Source organism: Triturus cristatus, chromosome 4_1 (genome assembly GCF_964204655.1).
Source record: "Triturus cristatus chromosome 4_1, aTriCri1.1, whole genome shotgun sequence".
NCBI lineage: Eukaryota > Metazoa > Chordata > Amphibia > Caudata > Salamandridae > Triturus > Triturus cristatus.
In genome coordinates, this window is record NC_140585.1 from 561,162,919 (window position 1) to 561,185,886 (window position 22,968).

The 22,968-nt window shown below is 43.4% G+C and overlaps 1 protein-coding gene across 2 annotated transcripts in view; it reads right to left on the minus strand.

Annotated features, from left to right (window-relative positions):
• The window catches only part of SEMA3C (semaphorin 3C), a 590,590-nt gene that overhangs the window by 241,574 nt on the left and 326,048 nt on the right, over positions 1-22,968 (minus strand). For both annotated transcript variants that reach the window (XM_085652883.1, XM_085652882.1), the window contains 3 exons: positions 22,491-22,581; positions 18,145-18,264; positions 937-1,079 (listed from right to left, as the gene is read on the minus strand). In XM_085652883.1, the coding sequence (XP_085509009.1) occupies positions 937-1,079; positions 18,145-18,264; positions 22,491-22,581 (354 nt within the window). The remainder of the gene's footprint in view (positions 1-936; positions 1,080-18,144; positions 18,265-22,490; positions 22,582-22,968) is intronic.

The window sequence follows — 22,968 nt, forward strand, 5'->3', positions numbered from 1 at the left end:
AAAGGTGTTTTTCTCCCCTTGCAGGGAGGGCAGTTGGGAAGTACTCAGGAACACTCAGGAACACATTCCTGTGTGTGTGGTGTTTAGTCCTCCTATTGCCCAGCGCAGCCCGTCATTTTTTTAAACCATGCCTAGCTATACATTTTGTGTAGCCACCAGTAGTTTAAAAAACTAAGGCTTCCCAACTTCCCACACAGCTACCTTGGTTTCAAGTCATTGTTATTTTTGTATATGTTGTCCTCCATTCACCCCTTCATAAGATAACATTGTTGTGTATGGTAACCGTTCAGTTTTTCAAATTAAATACATTAAAACTAATATATATATATATATTTGTTTTAATGTATTTAATTTGAAAAAATTAACGGTTATATATATATATTTTTATATTTATATCCACATAACTCCAATCTTCACTCGTTTGATGTCGGGAATAGAAAACAGGAGCACAGACCACGATTCGGTGCAGATTTAAATTTTATTCTGTTCCATTAAACACAGCACCATGGCGCTTTTCGACCCCGGAGGGTCTTGAAATATATTTATAAATATTTATATACAGATATATATAGGTTTTGAGTGTACACAGTGATTATGTTTATATTCATTTTGACAATTTTGCAATTAGGATTATTAATAAGCTTTAAAGTAATTCTGTATAATTTGCTGACAAAGAATGTCATAATGTGTTAAACACGCAACACATATGTTTAAAGACCATACACCTGACCAGCTCTCTTTTCATGCATATAAAAATACAGACGGAGTTCATAATTGTATGGATGTCTGACACTATTGCCTTTTTAATGTGCCTCACAAATCCTGGCTCACATTAAGGAACAGGAACCATGCTTATACTGCCGCCATGTACTGCTTTTACTCTCATCTTGTTAGGCTAATTAAATGTCCCGAAATAGCAGAGAAACAAATGCTTACTGGGCAGACTCTGGCAATCATTGAATGAATCTGCTTGGTGCTGCCGCTGTTATCTGTCAGCCGCTCTTTGAAGAAGAAGTACACTTTGGCATCATTGGGATCTGAACCATCTGGGAGGAGCTGAGCAGCCACAAAGATGGGCTCTGTAAGAAATTAATTAAATTGTAGATTCTGACAACAAAATTGAAGTTGTTATCTTGAATTAAAAAGTTGCGCTTGACTTACACATTGTTATGGAATACGTGTTTTTGTGTACATGTTTCTGGAATGGTCAATGCCATGACTGCCTTTTATTTCCAGTCATCCACATCTATACTTCAGTAGGCCGCACAGCCCCAGGCAAAAGTCAGTGCTACAATTCTGACTTTTTTTAAAGAGTGTACAAATATGTTTTCAAAATTCCCTACATTTGAGGTGTGATTCACTGAGCCACAATGTAAAAATTCTAGGATGCTAACCTGCAAACGCTTTTTTTTAAGTTAGGACTTTATGATACAGTCATCTTTGTAGAAGTCAGCATCGTAAAACACCTTTACTTAGAAAGTCTCTTTCAAATCAACTGAGGTGCTTTTCATTTAAACACAAACTATTCTGTAACAGTGACAATTGGATACCTTTCATCTCTTATGGCACTTAACTGTCCCCTATCAGTTATCTCAGTTTATCTAAAAAATACCTCAGCACCGACTTGCTCCTCACAGCATGTGACACCTGTAGCCTCAAGGCAAGTATCAAATATGGAGAAAAAACATGAAGCATCATATCGTCAGGCGTAGCAAGTGCCATATAGATGCAATTACAATTCAACACAATATTCAGGGACAGGGAATGACTTCGAGCGTGAACTCCTTCCTTGCACTCCCGTCTACTTGCTCTGATTCAACTCCCATGTAATTAATGCCATTCCAACCCTACTATCCATTAGGAAAACCTTTTTAAACTAAAGAAAAAGAGGCCCTGGGAAACAAGGACCTGATCTAGGGCCTATCAAATTTTGCAAGGCTGTGTGATAGGGATTTTTCTATTTCCTTGACCCAACCTTCAACCCCTTTGCTTGTGCGGGCTTGAATATGGAGGGGTAGATTGGATGGTCAATCCACCCACATATGGATAACCCGGGGCATGGGTAGAGTTATTACTACATAATAAGTGAGTGATAGTGATTCCTTACAGCCCGTTTCTATGTTGCGAATTCTTGATGAACACAGAAGAAAATACCCACTGTGCATGTTTAGTGGAAAATTCATTATGAAGACTTTGAAGCTTAAAAATAGTAGAAAATTGAATACAAAATAATTGGATGATGTACAATTACAAGTGTGTGCATCTCTTATGATCCCTTCAGGGAGAAATGAAGCACAGAGAAGCAGTGCCCGCTCCTCCGGAGTGTCTCCCCACAGCAGCGAAAGAAAAATAAAATGATAATAACACGATGTTATTATAATTTTATTCTTCTCTGTTGCCGAAGCATGAGGGCGGAGCTGTTCTGCTGACAGAGCAGGGGAGGAGTGGTAGGCACACTAAAGTGCACATGATGCTTTGTCTGGCCTTCTTGGACTGGCCAAATAGTCATGCGCACTTTAGAATGTTCTCCAGGCAGGCTGCATTACAGCCTGCATGTAGAACATGATCAGGCCCCCAGTCCCCGTCTGAGCGCCGAACCACGTACCAATCACAGCACTGCATTGCAGCTTTGTGATTGGTTTAGGAAGCCAATCACAAGACTGCATTGCATTGTGATTAGCTCAGGGGAGCCTGGCTGCTTCCTATTCAGCAGAGGAGAGACAATGTGGAAGAGAGCGGCAAGGAGGTAAGTGAATGTTCCTTTTTTTTACAACTATGCCTCCTTACCCCCTCACCCCCTGTCCTCACCACCCCAGATCCGTGCTGGCCGCCACTGCCAAAAAGAAAGCTGAGTGAAATATTCAAGCTTTGTTAACTGAAAACATAAAAAGGTACTTTTATAACTACCATACACACACGTTAACGCTTTGTCAGCCAGATGCTTTTTCAAAAGACACAAACAATTCATTTGAGTCTTAAGAAAAGAAATAGCCAGATTATCACTGATGAATTCTATTTAAGTCACAATGCAGCAAATTGTAATCCACTCAAATCCCAATTCAGACTTAGTGGACTTGTCCTCCCTAAGGAAGTAAGAATATTCACTCAATCAAAGCACTGAGCAAGAACAATAAAATAGTAAGTGTTAGACTTGGCCCGTATTGTCCTAACATTTTTCGCATTTCCCCCTAGCCTTTTTACCATGTGTGAAATAATACCTGCTGCTCAATGGCGTGCGCAGACTTATTTGTACTGTTGTAAAGAAAGGTTACTTTCAAAATGGACGCCATTCCTGTCTGCACATGTGCCGCCTGTCTGAGGTGGGTTGCCGGTCTAGTTGTCTGTTTCCCACCCCCCAGCGTTTTGGAGGGAAGCCTGGCAGACAGGGGGCTCTGCACCTCCCCCTAAACCAGTTGGGACCGGTTACCCAGGGAACCTTCCAGAACCTTCCAGCCCTTTCCGGTAGGTGGGGTGAGGGATGTATAAATAGCGGAGCTGGGATGCCATGTGGTCAGACTGAGCGTGGACCTGAATAAGAGGGGACACTCTGCCAGGAGGTACCGCCGCATGGGCCTGTGTGCTAGCCCCTGTGCCCAACTATACCCCTCTGCTGTCCACAGGGCTAGTGAGAGCCCCCTTACTGGAGTGAAGACTGCTGACCCAGGAGGAGTGCCACTTTATGGGGGATGACTGTTCCTAGGAACTGCGGCCCTGTACTGATGAGTGCCCACTGACCGCTGATCTTGCCCAGTAGGGCCTGATGCTCTCCTACCTAGCACCTCGTGAGCGCTCCAACTGTGCCCTGCCTGCGGGGTAGCGCCTGGAGAAGAAGAGCACTTTATCTCACTGCCCAGGAGGTGAGGAGCTGACACCTGCAGCGCTGAGGCTGCGACGTGGGTGGGATCCCCCCCTGGGCTTTCCTGCCAAGCGCCTCGGGGGCACTGCATTTAACGTGCTGCCAGGGAGGGCTGTTGTTTCTACAAGTACAGCGGGAGCCCACCCCGCATTATTGCGCTCTTGTGCCTAATTAAGAATAGCGGGAGCCTACCCCGCGTTCTGCCAAGCGCAACGGTGCCTACCCCGGATTGACGTTTTATTCAATAACGGGAGTCTACCCCGTATTGCCCCCGCAAGGAGAACATTTCCCAAGTTCACGGCCGCGTGCCAGAGTTCCCGCGCACCAAGAGCGCTCTGGAAGAAATCACCGCCGCAACCCGGGCGCAGAGAAAACCACGGGCCGCTGCGCTGCTCACAGCGACCCGGAAGCCAGGCAGGAGCGTGCCTGGTTGGGGGCGTAGCCCGCAAGCCAAAAGGAGGAAGCCGGAAGCAAGCGGTGGTGTGGCAGGGCTCCCGTGGTGACGAGGGAGCCCCGTGTGTGAAGAGAAGCCAGGCGGGAGCCTAACCCGTGCTGGCCCCACACCGAAAGACGTCCGTAGCCTCGCGGGCTCCCCAGCTGAAGTCCCGGGTCTTGAGAGGTGCCGGTGATCGGGGCTCCCCGGGAGCCGAGGAGAGCCCGAGTGCAGCCGCAGGACAGCCGGTGAATGGGGGCCCATTGAGTAGTTGGGGAGCAAGTCGGGGCACATTGCCGGTGCCCGCCCCTGGTTCCCGTGCTAATCCTTACAGCTGCCCCGTCTGACAGCGGGCAGCTGCGACGTAGGCGCATCTCTGGTGTTCCCGAGCCCCAGAAGGGGGGGCTCCCATGGGCCCCTTGTTGGTGCTGGATTGCCCACGGGCTGCCCTCCCTGTTTAGCCGGACCGCTGAGGACTGTGTCTATTCAGTTCAGACCAGCCGAAGACTGTGTGACATTTCCTTGCACTGCAGGCCTGCCAGGGGCTCTAACTTTACCAGTACTTTGTGTTGGGCTCCTAATGGCACAGCGGCGCCGCAGTTGGGGGACCGCCTCAACGTTATAACTTTGGGTGCTCAGGAGGCACGGGTAGGGCCACTGCTGATTCGATGCCTGATGTCTGGGTTATGTTTTCAGGCCCACTTTGATTCGTGCAAATGCGATGATGCCTCTAAGTTAATGCTATGCCTCCATGCTCATCTGATTTATGCTCATGATTAATGCCCCTGCTGATGGTGTTACATTGAGAACTAATGACACTGCACTTGTGTTAATGAGGCTTATTCCTATTTTTAAGCAGGGTGTGATTAATGCCAATGAGGGTTACTCTCATGTGGTTATGCCCTCATGCTTGCATGTTAATGCCAATGCTTTCTATGCTCATGGTTGATGTCTAATGTTTTTCCCCTCAGGTTTGCAAGGATGCCTCATGCTAATGTTATGCCTCCATGTTCATCTGCTTTATGCCTATGCGGAATTATGAGTTTATATGCCTAAGGTGTTGCTCATACTTTGATTTATACTGTTGGTGTTCTGCCTAATGATGTCCGCCTTGCGCTAATGTGACCATGCCTCAAGTCATGCTGTGGGGTACTAGGTTCATACCAGATTACGTTTCATGCCTAATGTGGTCCTCTGCCTAATGTTTATGCCCACAACGATGCCTTATTTAAGGTTGCCTAAAGCTAACTGGATATATGCCTAGAGTGAGTTTATGCTCATGCGAATATGATGCATAAAGTGTTTCGATGCCTGACCTAAAGCATTTATGTTAATGAGGTTTATGTCTATTTTTGTGCACCGCGGGCTTGGATGCCTATTGTGATTTATGCCAATGAGGTTATGATGCTACATGTTTATGCCTACTTGGCTTATGCAAAGGCGATGTTGCTACGTGCATGTTCTGGCCAGTAGGTTCTGGCTGATATACCCTTATTATTACTACTGGACTTTTATTTGTTCCTTACACTTACATTACCCCTAATTATATTGTGATGGTGTTGGCAGCGGCCCGATTAGCCCTGCCCTGTAAATAGCCCCATGTAAATGATTGCTGGGTGTCAGTTGGCACTGTGTTCATACCTGTGATAATATCCTAAAGTGGTCTGCATAATACATATGCTGTTTTTTCATGCAACCTGGTGTGGAGTCTCTTTTTGTAGTGTGCCTGGTGTGTTGCCTGTGTGTGCTGCGCAGATGCTTTACACATTTCCTCTGGAGTTTGTCCCACCCGCTCTGCACCACGCTACCCGTTACTAACAGTAAGGCATATGGACGAAACATGGACCCCACTTTCTATTTCTTATTTCTTATAATCAGCTTTCTGGATGCCTACAACAAAAAAGGTATTAGATTTTAGTTACAGAAATGTAGGATATTGATTGATTGCAAAAGTTTTTAGTACAAATTAGACAAGAATTAATTATACTTTGAAGTTCAAATGTGTTATTGTAAGCTCATAGTAAAGAGCATTCGTCTTTTACATCAATATTATTGATATTATTATTCTTTTATTATTGTCACAAATATGGCATATCATCATATCTCAGTAGTACTAATTTTATTATTATTATTATTATTATTAGTAATAATGTTATTCAATATGATGATGTTTCAATAATAGGAATAGTATTAATGCTATCAGTGAAAATACTGATGCAGAATAAGAATAAGAATAATGATGCTTCATTCCCTCACATCAAAATAACTAAAATCTCTTTGCTTCAATCCGTCCCACAAAAATCAACCACTCTGTGAGCAAAGGCCTGATGATTTTCCATTTGGCAGCTGGATTGGTCTCAGTCACCAAAACATTAGATCACATAATCCTCGAACTAAAAAACACTGCATTGGCTGTTGGTCACAGGAAGTACACATTTAAAGATGGTGTGCATAAGGTTCAAAGACATCTATTCTGTCTACACCAACAGTTTCTTTCTTCTTCCTACAAAATTCAGAAATAAATAAACCTCTAAAGAGCACAGATATACTCAGGCTTGACTCCATCTCAGGAAAACTCCTTCAAGCTCAAATGAAAGGTCACGAAGATCTCATATTCTGTAACAAATTGAAATCTTTTCTATTCAAGCAGCACTTAAATTGGCAACCAAACAGATCCTAGTTTCTCACTATTATGTACCCACTTCTTGCTCCCATTCCTCTCCTTAATCCCTTGCCCTTTGTCTATGAGCTGTCAATTTATCTTCTCCTTGTCCTCCCTACCCTCTAGCTTGTCTAGTGTTAACACATACTATTATTACTATAAGATCTTATCGCCTCTATCAGGAGTAGGGGTGGGCGGAATTTGTGAAATTCACTTTAGCAAACTATCGCGCAAATGTTAAAAATTTCCGCAAACACGCGGAAATATCGAGAAGACGCAGAAGTTTTTTTCCCGCCCGTTCGCGGTATTTTCTGCGTGATCGCGGCTCGCCAACGTACCCATACGGTTGCTCACGGGCGCGGCCATCTTGTTTTCACTTGTCCTGCCCGCTCGCATTCGATATGACGTGCCCGCATCCTCACGCTCTCGCTCGCGGTGGAGAATGATGTGTTCGATATCTCAATCATCTCATACTCTCGCGGTGCATGATCGCGAGAAGAAAGACGTGATCGCGCGACGAATGACGTGATCGCGCGACAAATGACGATAATGCGGGTGTGAACTGTCACGAGACAGCGCAAATGGCTACCAACAATCCAACAACTCATGGAGAACGCGACCGGATTGGGAAAAATTGTCGGCGAACGCGGGAATTCAGGTAAGGCGATCGCGCGCACGCGAGAATGTATTTTTTTACAGCGCGAGCAAGAAAAAAAATTCCGGTAAGATGCGGATTGCGGAAATTTTGACATTTTCACGCTCTCTGCGGAACGCGAAAATTTCAAATTATCGCAACTACCGTGAGCGGAACGGAATTTTTACCCAGGCCTAATCAGGAGCAAAGAACTATTTACTATGGTTGGTACGTTTTTCAGTTCCGAGTTCTCAAGCATTCTCTGAAACTCAAGACTTCTGTCTCCATTTGTTTGTTTAATTATAAAGGTCACAAGTTATAAAGCTAATAGGTTTGGTTTGAATTCTAGACATAACTAAAACATTATAAACAGCCTCCAGTAGTGAAAAAGAAATAAAACAATCATTTTGCTTTCTGAATATATGACATGGGAAATTTAAATTGTGATGGTTCCAATTCCAGAGAAAGAACTCTATAGGAGCAGGAAGAATAGACCAAGCAGCCACTGGGTGGATGAAGGCCCACTCTATATATATTTTTAAGACCTGGTCACAATATCCCTTGTAGACAGCTGCACTGTGAAGCCAGGCCTAAACTAGATAATAAATAAAAATAAAAATAAAAAGGAGTGATTGCAATGTATGCATTAAAATGAAGAAATGGAAAACACAATGTGCATCATTGCTGAAATGTCATAATTCCATTTCTAGAGTTCCATTGACAGGGATTCCATTTCTATTCCAAAAGGATTTGTCAAGAGGAGAAAACTGGAATGCAGTATATATAATGTTACAATAGTGCTTCTTATAGATTGCGCTGTGAAGCTTGTGAGTGGAGGTCTGATAATATTAGCTTTTGATTGCACATATGTGCTCTCTGTTTTATTAGAAGGGATATGCAGAAAAGTTCAATAACTGATGAATCGACACGTTTTTCAAAATTTGTCATCATCCAGGAGGTAGTGCTCCCTGGTAGGGTGCGATTCTCAGGACAAGCACACATAAATGTGCATTGTGTGTGTAGCTACATAGAAATAATGAAGCTTTACTGGCACACTGACACAAAAGTACATTGTTTTCGCTCTCAACCAGTTGACATATCAGAGAAGAAGTATGCCAAAAACATGGGAGATGTTCTGGTCACACCTCCAGGTGTTGGCCATCAATATTGTTTGACTGTCCGTCCTGAGTGTCCCAATGCTCATCCTTTTGAAAGCTGTATTAATTCAAAATCAGTCGATACTGCGGGCAGCACTGCTTAGGTAGCATCTACACTTTCATGACCCCTCTGCATGAACCCTGAAAACAAAAAAAGTCTTCCTCTTCTATATGTGAACTCCACGAATCCTAAATGTTCCTAATTGGGTAGATTTCAGACAGACACCCAATAGGAAATAACTATTTTTTTATGTGAAGTTAGACATTTAGCCACCATTGGGTGTCAATGTGTTGTAATAAAATCTGCCTGTGCAATGGTTCTAGCATTTCAATGGTGGTTGTGTTTTATGGAAATATTGAACAAAATGACATTTTATGTGCTGGCTCGTAAAGATGTCATAAGTAATATGTGATCTGTGCTGCTAAATATAAACAAATGCAAACATTTTTAGACTTTGTCTGTACACAGAAACTAAGGCCCAGATTTGCTAATGGTTTGTGCAGGGTTTGCGTTACTTTTGTAACCCAAACCCGACTCAAAATGTTATGCCGGGATTTACTATCGGATAGTTTCTTAAAGTTATGAAGCTGCGCTTTGCACTGCTTTGCATAACTTTGCATCAAGGGGACATTCCATGGTTATTCCCATGCAACCACCAATAGGTTTTGACACACATCTCTATCTACAAACATTAATAGACCGGGATTTGCACCACAATCATATGCCTTTTGGAGGCAGGAGTAACAAGAAGAAATGTTTTCCTTTCTCCTTGTTTTCCCTTCTTTGCATGTGTGCTGCATTGTACTGCACATATACAAGGCAGGGGAAGTGTTAAAGGATGGTTTTTGTAATGGAAGGGTCTACTTACTGTACAAAAACAATTTCTTTATAGAACACACCCACCTGTGCACTAGGGTACAAGGGTCTGTGCGGTGGTGCGAGGCCCAAGTGCACCAGCGCATTGGAGAGAGAAAAACTGCGGCATATATTAGCCAGTATGGTGCTGTTCGGATCTCTCACTTTCACACATTGCAGCGCTACGTTGGGTAATTCTTTTGCAAATCTGGTCCATTGTCTTTACCCTGAAAGCCATGATGATGCATTGTCTAACTCTCCCATTTCTTCCCATCATTATCAAACTAGTTCCCACCCACTTCTACGCCAACACTATTCATGTTCAGCTCCGTTGTCACATCATCTGCTCGAACTAAGATAACATTAATTTGAGGCACCTCATGAAAATAAAAATATTTCTAGTGACCTTCCTCTTACCACTTAACCACTTAGAATTGTGTTGGTCAGTTCTGACTGCATTCCGTTTGGTTACACTTCGGAAAATGGCTGCATCAGTTCCCATGAAATCGATAAACATTCCTGAGAATAGTTCTTCATCTAGAGAATTAAATGAAGATAACAATCCACCCACATATGGATAACCCGGGGCATGGGTAGAGTTATTACTACATAATAAGTGAGTGATAGTGATTCCTTACAGCCCGTTTCTATGTTGCGAATTCTTGATGAACACAGAAGAAAATACCCACTGTGCATGTTTAGTGGAAAATTCATTATGAAGACTTTGAAGCTTAAAAATAGTAGAAAATTGAATACAAAATAATTGGATGATGTACAATTACAAGTGTGTGCATCTCTTATGATCCCTTCAGGGAGAAATGAAGCACAGAGAAGCAGTGCCCGCTCCTCCGGAGTGTCTCCCCACAGCAGCGAAAGAAAAATAAAATGATAATAACACGATGTTATTATAATTTTATTCTTCTCTGTTGCCGAAGCATGAGGGCGGAGCTGTTCTGCTGACAGAGCAGGGGAGGAGTGGTAGGCACACTAAAGTGCACATGATGCTTTGTCTGGCCTTCTTGGACTGGCCAAATAGTCATGCGCACTTTAGAATGTTCTCCAGGCAGGCTGCATTACAGCCTGCATGTAGAACATGATCAGGCCCCCAGTCCCCGTCTGAGCGCCGAACCACGTACCAATCACAGCACTGCATTGCAGCTTTGTGATTGGTTTAGGAAGCCAATCACAAGACTGCATTGCATTGTGATTAGCTCAGGGGAGCCTGGCTGCTTCCTATTCAGCAGAGGAGAGACAATGTGGAAGAGAGCGGCAAGGAGGTAAGTGAATGTTCCTTTTTTTTTACAACTATGCCTCCTTACCCCCTCACCCCCTGTCCTCACCACCCCAGATCCGTGCTGGCCGCCACTGCCAAAAAGAAAGCTGAGTGAAATATTCAAGCTTTGTTAACTGAAAACATAAAAAGGTACTTTTATAACTACCATACACACACGTTAACGCTTTGTCAGCCAGATGCTTTTTCAAAAGACACAAACAATTCATTTGAGTCTTAAGAAAAGAAATAGCCAGATTATCACTGATGAATTCTATTTAAGTCACAATGCAGCAAATTGTAATCCACTCAAATCCCAATTCAGACTTAGTGGACTTGTCCTCCCTAAGGAAGTAAGAATATTCACTCAATCAAAGCACTGAGCAAGAACAATAAAATAGTAAGTGTTAGACTTGGCCCGTATTGTCCTAACATTTTTCGCATTTCCCCCTAGCCTTTTTACCATGTGTGAAATAATACCTGCTGCTCAATGGCGTGCGCAGACTTATTTGTACTGTTGTAAAGAAAGGTTACTTTCAAAATGGACGCCATTCCTGTCTGCACATGTGCCGCCTGTCTGAGGTGGGTTGCCGTCTAGTTGTCTGTTTCCCACCCCCCAGCGTTTTGGAGGGAAGCCTGGCAGACAGGGGGCTCTGCACCTCCCCCTAAACCAGTTGGGACCGGTTACCCAGGGAACCTTCCAGAACCTTCCAGCCCTTTCCGGTAGGTGGGGTGAGGGATGTATAAATAGCGGAGCTGGGATGCCATGTGGTCAGACTGAGCGTGGACCTGAATAAGAGGGGACACTCTGCCAGGAGGTACCGCCGCATGGGCCTGTGTGCTAGCCCCTGTGCCCAACTATACCCCTCTGCTGTCCACAGGGCTAGTGAGAGCCCCCTTACTGGAGTGAAGACTGCTGACCCAGGAGGAGTGCCACTTTATGGGGGATGACTGTTCCTAGGAACTGCGGCCCTGTACTGATGAGTGCCCACTGACCGCTGATCTTGCCCAGTAGGGCCTGATGCTCTCCTACCTAGCACCTCGTGAGCGCTCCAACTGTGCCCTGCCTGTGGGGTAGCGCCTGGAGAAGAAGAGCGCTTTATCTCACTGCCCAGGAGGTGAGGAGCTGACACCTGCAGCGCTGAGGCTGCGACGTGGGTGGGATCCCCCCCTGGGCTTTCCTGCCAAGCGCCTCGGGGGCACTGCATTTAACGTGCTGCCAGGGAGGGCTGTTGTTTCTACAAGTACAGCGGGAGCCCACCCCGCATTATTGCGCTCTTGTGCCTAATTAAGAATAGCGGGAGCCTACCCCGCGTTCTGCCAAGCGCAACGGTGCCTACCCCGGATTGACGTTTTATTCAATAACGGGAGTCTACCCCGTATTGCCCCCGCAAGGAGAACATTTCCCAAGTTCACGGCCGCGTGCCAGAGTTCCCGCGCACCAAGAGCGCTCTGGAAGAAATCACCGCCGCAACCCGGGCGCAGAGAAAACCACGGGCCGCTGCGCTGCTCACAGCGACCCGGAAGCCAGGCAGGAGCGTGCCTGGTTGGGGGCGTAGCCCGCAAGCCAAAAGGAGGAAGCCGGAAGCAAGCGGTGGTGTGGCAGGGCTCCCGTGGTGACGAGGGAGCCCCGTGTGTGAAGAGAAGCCAGGCGGGAGCCTAACCCGTGCTGGCCCCACACCGAAAGACGTCCGTAGCCTCGCGGGCTCCCCAGCTGAAGTCCCGGGTCTTGAGAGGTGCCGGTGATCGGGGCTCCCCGGGAGCCGAGGAGAGCCCGAGTGCAGCCGCAGGACAGCCGGTGAATGGGGGCCCATTGAGTAGTTGGGGAGCAAGTCGGGGCACATTGCCGGTGCCCGCCCCTGGTTCCCGTGCTAATCCTTACAGCTGCCCCGTCTGACAGCGGGCAGCTGCGACGTAGGCGCATCTCTGGTGTTCCCGAGCCCCAGAAGGGGGGGCTCCCATGGGCCCCTTGTTGGTGCTGGATTGCCCACGGGCTGCCCTCCCTGTTTAGCCGGACCGCTGAGGACTGTGTCTATTCAGTTCAGACCAGCCGAAGACTGTGTGACATTTCCTTGCACTGCAGGCCTGCCAGGGGCTCTAACTTTACCAGTACTTTGTGTTGGGCTCCTAATGGCACAGCGGCGCCGCAGTTGGGGGACCGCCTCAACGTTATAACTTTGGGTGCTCAGGAGGCACGGGTAGGGCCACTGCTGATTCGATGCCTGATGTCTGGGTTATGTTTTCAGGCCCACTTTGATTCGTGCAAATGCGATGATGCCTCTAAGTTAATGCTATGCCTCCATGCTCATCTGATTTATGCTCATGATTAATGCCCCTGCTGATGGTGTTACATTGAGAACTAATGACACTGCACTTGTGTTAATGAGGCTTATTCCTATTTTTAAGCAGGGTGTGATTAATGCCAATGAGGGTTACTCTCATGTGGTTATGCCCTCATGCTTGCATGTTAATGCCAATGCTTTCTATGCTCATGGTTGATGTCTAATGTTTTTCCCCTCAGGTTTGCAAGGATGCCTCATGCTAATGTTATGCCTCCATGTTCATCTGCTTTATGCCTATGCGGAATTATGAGTTTATATGCCTAAAGTGTTGCTCATACTTTGATTTATACTGTTGGTGTTCTGCCTAATGATGTCCGCCTTGCGCTAATGTGACCATGCCTCAAGTCATGCTGTGGGGTACTAGGTTCATACCAGATTACGTTTCATGCCTAATGTGGTCCTCTGCCTAATGTTTATGCCCACAACGATGCCTTATTTAAGGTTGCCTAAAGCTAACTGGATATATGCCTAGAGTGAGTTTATGCTCATGCGAATATGATGCATAAAGTGTTTCGATGCCTGACCTAAAGCATTTATGTTAATGAGGTTTATGTCTATTTTTGTGCACCGCGGGCTTGGATGCCTATTGTGATTTATGCCAATGAGGTTATGATGCTACATGTTTATGCCTACTTGGCTTATGCAAAGGCGATGTTGCTACGTGCATGTTCTGGCCAGTAGGTTCTGGCTGATATACCCTTATTATTACTACTGGACTTTTATTTGTTCCTTACACTTACATTACCCCTAATTATATTGTGATGGTGTTGGCAGCGGCCCGATTAGCCCTGCCCTGTAAATAGCCCCATGTAAACGATTGCTGGGTGTCAGTTGGCACTGTGTTCATACCTGTGATAATATCCTAAAGTGGTCTGCATAATACATATGCTGTTTTTTCATGCAACCTGGTGTGGAGTCTCTTTTTGTAGTGTGCCTGGTGTGTTGCCTGTGTGTGCTGCGCAGATGCTTTACACATTTCCTCTGGAGTTTGTCCCACCCGCTCTGCACCACGCTACCCGTTTCTAACAGTAAGGCATATGGACGAAACATGGACCCCACTTTCTATTTCTTATTTCTTATAATCAGCTTTCTGGATGCCTACAACAAAAAAGGTATTAGATTTTAGTTACAGAAATGTAGGATATTGATTGATTGCAAAAGTTTTTAGTACAAATTAGACAAGAATTAATTATACTTTGAAGTTCAAATTTGTTATTGTAAGCTCATAGTAAAGAGCATTCGTCTTTTACATCAATATTATTGATATTATTATTCTTTTATTATTGTCACAAATATGGCATATCATCATATCTCAGTAGTACTAATTTTATTATTATTATTATTATTAGTAGTAATAATGTTATTCAATATGATGATGTTTCAATAATAGGAATAGTATTAATGCTATCAGTGAAAATACTGATGCAGAATAAGAATAAGAATAATGATGCTTCATTCCCTCACATCAAAATAACTAAAATCTCTTTGCTTCAATCCGTCCCACAAAAATCAACCACTCTGTGAGCAAAGGCCTGATGATTTTCCATTTGGCAGCTGGATTGGTCTCAGTCACCAAAACATTAGATCACATAATCCTCGAACTAAAAAACACTGCATTGGCTGTTGGTCACAGGAAGTACACATTTAAAGATGGTGTGCATAAGGTTCAAAGACATCTATTCTGTCTAAACCAACAGTTTCTTTCTTCTTCCTACAAAATTCAGAAATAAATAAACCTCTAAAGAGCACAGATATACTCAGGCTTGACTCCATCTCAGGAAAACTCCTTCGAGCTCAAATGAAAGGTCACGAAGATCTCATATTCTGTAACAAATTGAAATCTTTTCTATTCAAGCAGCACTTAAATTGGCAACCAAACAGATCCTAGTTTCTCACTATTATGTACCCACTTCTTGCTCCCATTCCTCTCCTTAATCCCTTGCCCTTTGTCTATGAGCTGTCAATTTATCTTCTCCTTGTCCTCCCTACCCTCTAGCTTGTCTAGTGTTAACACATACTATTATTACTATAAGATCTTATCGCCTCTATCAGGAGTAGGGGTGGGCGGAATTTGTGAAATTCACTTTAGCAAACTATCGCGCAAATGTTAAAAATTTCCGCAAACACGCGGAAATATCGAGAAGACGCAGAAGTTTTTTTCCCGCCCGTTCGCGGTATTTTCTGCGTGATCGCGGCTCGCCAACGTACCCATACGGTTGCTCACGGGCGCGGCCATCTTGTTTTCACTTGTCCTGCCCGCTCGCATTCGATATGACGTGCCCGCATCCTCACGCTCTCGCTCGCGGTGGAGAATGATGTGTTCGATATCTCAATCATCTCATACTCTCGCGGTGCATGATCGCGAGAAGAAAGACGTGATCGCGCGACGAATGACGTGATCGCGCGACAAATGACGATAATGCGGGTGTGAACTGTCACGAGACAGCGCAAATGGCTACCAACAATCCAACAACTCATGGAGAACGCGACCGGATTGGGAAAAATTGTCGGCGAACGCGGGAATTCAGGTAAGGCGATCGCGCGCACGCGAGAATGTATTTTTTTACAGCGCGAGCAAGAAAAAAAATTCCTGTAAGATGCGGATTGCGGAAATTTTGACATTTTCACGCTCTCTGCGGAACGCGAAAATTTCAAATTATCGCAACTTCCGTGAGCGGAACGGAATTTTTACCCAGGCCTAATCAGGAGCAAAGAACTATTTACTATGGTTGGTAAGTTTTTCAGTTCCGAGTTCTCAAGCATTCTCTGAAACTCAAGACTTCTGTCTCCATTTGTTTGTTTAATTATAAAGGTCACAAGTTATAAAGCTAATAGGTTTGGTTTGAATTCTAGACATAACTAAAACATTATAAACAGCCTCCAGTAGTGAAAAAGAAATAAAACAATCATTTTGCTTTCTGAATATATGACATGGGAAATTTAAATTGTGATGGTTCCAATTCCAGAGAAAGAACTCTATAGGAGCAGGAAGAATAGACCAAGCAGCCACTGGGTGGATGAAGGCCCACTCTATATATATTTTTAAGACCTGGTCACAATATCCCTTGTAGACAGCTGCACTGTGAAGCCAGGCCTAAACTAGATAATAAATAAAAATAAAAATAAAAAGGAGTGATTGCAATGTATGCATTAAAATGAAGAAATGGAAAACACAATGTGCATCATTGCTGAAATGTCATAATTCCATTTCTAGAGTTCCATTGACAGGGATTCCATTTCTATTCCAAAAGGATTTGGCAAGAGGAGAAAACTGGAATGCAGTATATATAATGTTACAATAGTGCTTCTTATAGATTGCGCTGTGAAGCTTGTGAGTGGAGGTCTGATAATATTAGCTTTTGATTGCACATATGTGCTCTCTGTTTTATTAGAAGGGATATGCAGAAAAGTTCAATAATTGATGAATCGACACGTTTTTCAAAATTTTTCATCATCCAGGAGGTAGTGCTCCCTGGTAGGGTGCGATTCTCAGGACAAGCACACATAAATGTGCATTGTGTGTGTAGCTACATAGAAATAATGAAGCTTTACTGGCACACTGACACAAAAGTACATTGTTTTCGCTCTCAACCAGTTGACATATCAGAGAAGAAGTATGCCAAAAACATGGGAGATGTTCTGGTCACACCTCCAGGTGTTGGCCATCAATATTGTTTGACTGTCCGTCCTGAGTGTCCCAATGCTCATCCTTTTGAAAGCTGTATTAATTCAAAATCAGTCGATACTGCGGGCAGCACTGCTTAGGTAGCATCTACACTTTCATGACCCCTCTGCATGAACCCTGAAAACAAAAAAAGTCTTCCTCTTCTATATGTGAACTCCACGAATCCTAAATGTTCCTAATTGGGTAGATTTCAGACAGACACCCAATAGGAAATAACTATTTTTTTATGTGAAGTTAGACATTTAGCCACCATTGGGTGTCAATGTGTTGTAATAAAATCTGCCTGTGCAATGGTTCTAGCATTTCAATGGTGGTTGTGTTTTATGGAAATATTGAACAAAATGACATTTTATGTGCTGGCTCGTAAAGATGTCATAAGTAATATGTGATCTGTGCTGCTAAATATAAACAAATGCAAACATTTTTAGACTTTGTCTGTACACAGAAACTAAGGCCCAGATTTGCTAATGGTTTGTGCAGGGTTTGCGTTACTTTTGTAACCCAAACCCGACTCAAAATGTTATGCCGGGATTTACTATCGGATAGTTTCTTAAAGTTATGAAGCTGCGCTTTGCACTGCTTTGCATAACTTTGCATCAAGGGGACATTCCATGGTTATTCCCATGCAACCACCAATAGGTTTTGACACACATCTCTATCTACAAACATTAATAGACCGGGATTTGCACCACAATCATATGCCTTTTGGAGGCAGGAGTAACAAGAAGAAATGTTTTCCTTTCTCCTTGTTTTCCCTTCTTTGCATGTGTGCTGCATTGTACTGCACATATACAAGGCAGGGGAAGTGTTAAAGGATGGTTTTTGTAATGGAAGGGTCTACTTACTGTACAAAAACAATTTCTTTATAGAACACACCCACCTGTGCACTAGGGTACAAGGGTCTGTGCGGTGGTGCGAGGCCCAAGTGCACCAGCGCATTGGAGAGAGAAAAACTGCGGCATATATTAGCCAGTATGGTGCTGTTCGGATCTCTCACTTTCACACATTGCAGCGCTACGTTGGGTAATTCTTTTGCAAATCTGGTCCATTGTCTTTACCCTGAAAGCCATGATGATGCATTGTCTAACTCTCCCATTTCTTCCCATCATTATCAAACTAGTTCCCACCCACTTCTACGCCAACACTATTCATGTTCAGCTCCGTTGTCACATCATCTGCTCGAACTAAGATAACATTAATTTGAGGCACCTCATGAAAATAAAAATATTTCTAGTGACCTTCCTCTTACCACTTAACCACTTAGAATTGTGTTGGTCAGTTCTGACTGCATTCCGTTTGGTTACACTTCGGAAAATGGCTGCATCAGTTCCCATGAAATCGATAAACATTCCTGAGAATAGTTCTTCATCTAGAGAATTAAATGAAGATAACAACGAGACATAAATTAATAATGTGTGAAGATAGAATTGCTATGAGCAAGAAATTATTACTGTGTTCTGCAGGAAGATTACTAAAACAGAATACATTCATAAAACAAACTCCTGTAACAAATAACTACATAAAGAGTTGAGGAGCATGCAATATCAGCATCTATGCTGTTGGCACTGTATAATGAAGTCACATAAACAATTTAGAATTAAGCTATTTACTCCGATAAACATGGATGTAAAATATTATTCACAATTTATGTTCACACAGATTAGAATGTCTCTGGCCCCAGGAAATGCAAATGCTCTCATTTAAAAAACACTATTTCCCTGCCAACCCTAATACTGCATGGAGAAAAAATGCTGGTGTAATATATAAATGTTACATGTGAATTACTGTATTTATATAATGTTTTGTAGAGAAAGTGTCAACAAACCGTACAATGCTGGGCTGTAAATGAAGTGTTTTCAAATTTCTTATGAACTTGCCAGTACCTGAGTTACGCATGAAGCTACCAGCTACCTTAGACCTGCTGCTTGTTTAGGGTTTGTATAATAGAGATCATCTGATGGAAGACATCTTATGTGCCTCTAGTATTTCCCTTCTGTGAGACAAGGTAAAACACTAGCAAGGCTTATCTGAATGGTTCTCTGATATGTTAAATACCTATAATTACTACTTTGGTAATGCTTTTCCCAGTAACCTATATTTCAAAAGGTACACATGATCAGACCAGACATACGTGATGCAGATAATATGGGAAAGTGCAAGGAGCTCCACAGGTGGGTGAAAAATGTTTTACATCCACAAATTTTACATTAATTAATGTTTCTATATAAGGAAACAAACGGAAAAACTGATAATTGGGAAAATAAGTTGTCAACCCTTTAATGTAGATTGTTCGCAATGTAGAGACTTTGCAATGCATGGATATGGGAAGCTTTTGTCAATGTCAGAAGATTCTACAAGTGGTAATTTTCCTAGCTGAAACATTTCTGAATTGTGCACATATTAGTCAATCCTTGGAAAAGGTAGGCACACGCATTCGATCCGAAGCACCGGGATGTTTGTATGAATTATGTCCCGCATGTGAATTGACCACATATGCCATCAAAACATGACTGCTTCTTGCAGTTTACAGAATGCAACGGTTATCTCCCTTTCCATGCTTAGAATGTTTTCAGCATTTTACAGCTTGGTGCAAAACCACATGTGAAGTTTATTGCATAATTACCTTATATCGTCTCGCATTTTTAACAAGACTGCGTATTGAATGCGTATTTGCTTTGACAGATATAACTATCACACAAATATGTATGATGTACTATCGCACTGCAATCGATTAAAAATACAAAACTTTTTTTTATTTATAGAGTCATCTCAAATGCATTCATGAGATGCCAGCCCCATTTGCACTTCTCTCTAACTGTACAAGGTCAGCTGTAGTAATTGAACTGCAGAAGCAGGCTGGTGTAATTCCCTATTGGAGACTTACGTAGCTTTGTACAGTCAATACGATACATTATTTGATTAGGATCTTCAAGCAAATGCCCTGATATGGACAAAGAGAAGGAGGAGTGCGCTCAAACAAGAATGAATGAATGAACATTGCATTTGTAAAGCGCCACTGTCGCTCCCAAAGAGCATCCTGGCGCTAAGCGGTAAAAGACAGGATTCATAACAGCGTAACTGACAAAAGAACGAAGATCACCGAATAAGAGCGTCTAAGTACATCAAACGGTTCTGCCAGCAGCACAAGGGCTTTGTGTTAACTTAGGTACAAGGATTTCCAATTCGCATAACAATCTATGGCTAGACTTAGAGAGGACTGTGGATTGTTCAATTCATTCTCTAAACAGATATTTTTGACGCCCAGAACCCACCAGGTAGGTATTCTGCTTTTCACAATTACTGTCAATCTTCACTTAACTTTCAAACATTTGGAGAGTAGAACATTGCTCTACGTTTGCTACAAGAGGGGACAAAGTAATATTAGATTCGCCATAGGGTTGTATGACATTGTTATTTCTTTGTAGGTGATGGGAACGGTTGATGTTTCTATGATATTGATTACATACATCACACACCAGCAGCTTACCAAGATGATGGTGAGCCCTCCTGCAATGTGGGGGGGGAATTTTCGAGGAACTCCTTTACAGTGATTGGCTCGCCTAATGTCAGGAAGGTGTATAGAAGGTGACTGTGCCTGCCTTTCTGCCAACACTCCCTTTTGGGACGACTGTTTTCCCTGGAACAAGACTATCTTCTGCATCCCGTGACCCTCTAGGTGAGCAGTGGTGTCCGTTCTTTAGCCAGATGAGTCCCTGCAGACTAGAGGGGTAGGATTGTTTTAGTGATAGCTTGAGTAAAAACTGAACATGGGATATGTTTCATGAACATCATCTGTGTGTACTGCCGCGAGATGCTGAAAGTGTAGCCAGTCGATCTGATATGTCTTCTCAGAGGCTGGCTGTCCGGTGCCAACATAATTGATCCTTTCCCTCCCTGGTATGGTTGTGATCTTGCAATGTTGTGACTGACTGTGCCATTTGACCTTTTGTCAGTTAAGCTATTATATTTATCTGGATATTCATGATGAATGGCAAAAGCCTGCTTAAGCAAAATCTCTACAAAAAGTCAAAAGAAAAAATGTTGCCTTGGACTGACTGTTGCAAAATCACCCTAGGATCACGGTTAACTATGCGTAACGGCACTATTACGATGACGGTCCTTGTGTTTGAATGCTTGGCCATTAATCAATCTCTAATCATACCAGAAGGGTTTGTGCCACTCATGGCATTAACACATCGTCATTCTCTTTTATCTTGCTAAAAAGAGAAAGCATGGTCCATTCTGGCAATATCACAGGCAGAGTTTAGAAAGGCCCCTTTTTAACATCCTTGTAGAACTATCTGTCCAAATGTTCTCTTTGTGGTGGGCACTTGAGGAGTTCTATGGACAAGGCATTCAAATAGAGCACCCGCATTCTCCCCTGTCCCTAACATTAGCGTATCCTCTCAGGACGTGTCTGCTTCATCTGCTTGAATGGCGCCCACGAAAGTGATCCCTGCCGAGAATGTTCCTAGAAGAACCTCATGTGTTGATGGCTGAGTTTATTTCTGTTCCCTTAACAAAGTTGATTTCTTCCTTTCTGATCTGGTGCATTCCCTCTCCTTCCCTTTTCAGCAATAAAAGAAAGACTAAATTTTTACGAGCCCATCTCTGAACACTAATAAATACGTGAAATGGTCATGAAATAAAAATGCTTGGGATGTAACCCAGGCGTTCCTCTGCGGAAGAAGAACAAGAGTTACCTATCATAAGCATCCCAGATTACTGTCAGGGCAGGCGAAGGATAATTTAGTCTTTAATCAGTGTGTCTGGAACTGTAACCTACCTGGGAAGTTCCTATGGTTACTGTAGACGAACACTCACAATATCTAAAGTGGGGGTTGTGAGTGGAGTCGGAGTTAACAGGGGCATACGACCCTTACATCTAAGGAGTCATGTTTAAAGCTTATATGCAGCAGCAATGAAAATGAACTTAGTTGAGCATTAAGAAACAATTTAGGTATCACAAGCACAGGGGTTCCTACTTCTCCAATGGTACAGGGACCTGGTGAGAAAAGACTTCCAGGGAAGCAAATCAAGAGTTACTGTATTTAAAGCTTTCTGCTGCAGAGTAGCCAACCTGTAGGAAAAATCATGTTACACAATAGGCAGAGGAACAGCTGAGAACTTGCCGTAACCCAGGCAGACCCTGGAGCACTGCAAACTGCCCTTGGTGTGCCCCTTCATCAGGTTGCATGGATGTGGTGAACCCAAAACATATCCGTCTACCACCCAACCCTTGCAGTTCCATCCTAAATCACATTGTGCTCCCATTTGTGTTGCAACTAGGCTGGCCCGCCAGAAGTCCCTCATTCTTTTTACAACCATCTATCTAGATAGACCGGGACCTCTATGACTTCTTTCAAGGAACTTTACTTTCTAGCTGCACTAATGCTTTTAAGAAACTCTAATTAAAATACAATAAGACAAAGACAGCTATTGTGACCACACGCGCACGGACACCCACAGACATGCGCGACGATATGGGATATTATCAAACTACAAACAGAATGTGTCCTCCTGCCCTTGGTGCCGCACTTATGTGGACTGAGTTTCTTGAAACCAGGTATCTCAAGGTCTTGGCACTTTACTTACTGATCATCACAGAAACAGTGTTCACCTTTGGATTGAAGGAGCAGCGTCCCTTGCCAGACTCGCTTTTGAAGTCAATTAAGAAAATATGGTCCTGCAAATAAATAAAAAGTCTTTATTGGCGTTTGCAAAAAATCTACTTTTGGAAGAAATTATTATAATGACAGTCACTCTGCCTAACTTGACTATAAGGCAAGCTCTAAGATTTTGAACCATAACATACTAAAATCTGTGATGCTTGGCACTATATAACATTCGAAGTCTGAAGCAGAGGCATCCCTTCTGTTTTTCCTGTCCGTTTTAAAACCAAAAGGTTTAATATTCTAATCAGACCCCCAGGGATTTTTCCAGTTTGTATTCTGCAGCTTGTGTTTTTTTTTTCAAAAGCTCCCATTAAAAACAGGAAAATTATTAGCAGTGCCAATTGAAGTGCTTGGGGCCGTCTGTAAGAGAGTTGTATTCTCTGGCCATCTCCTCTTGC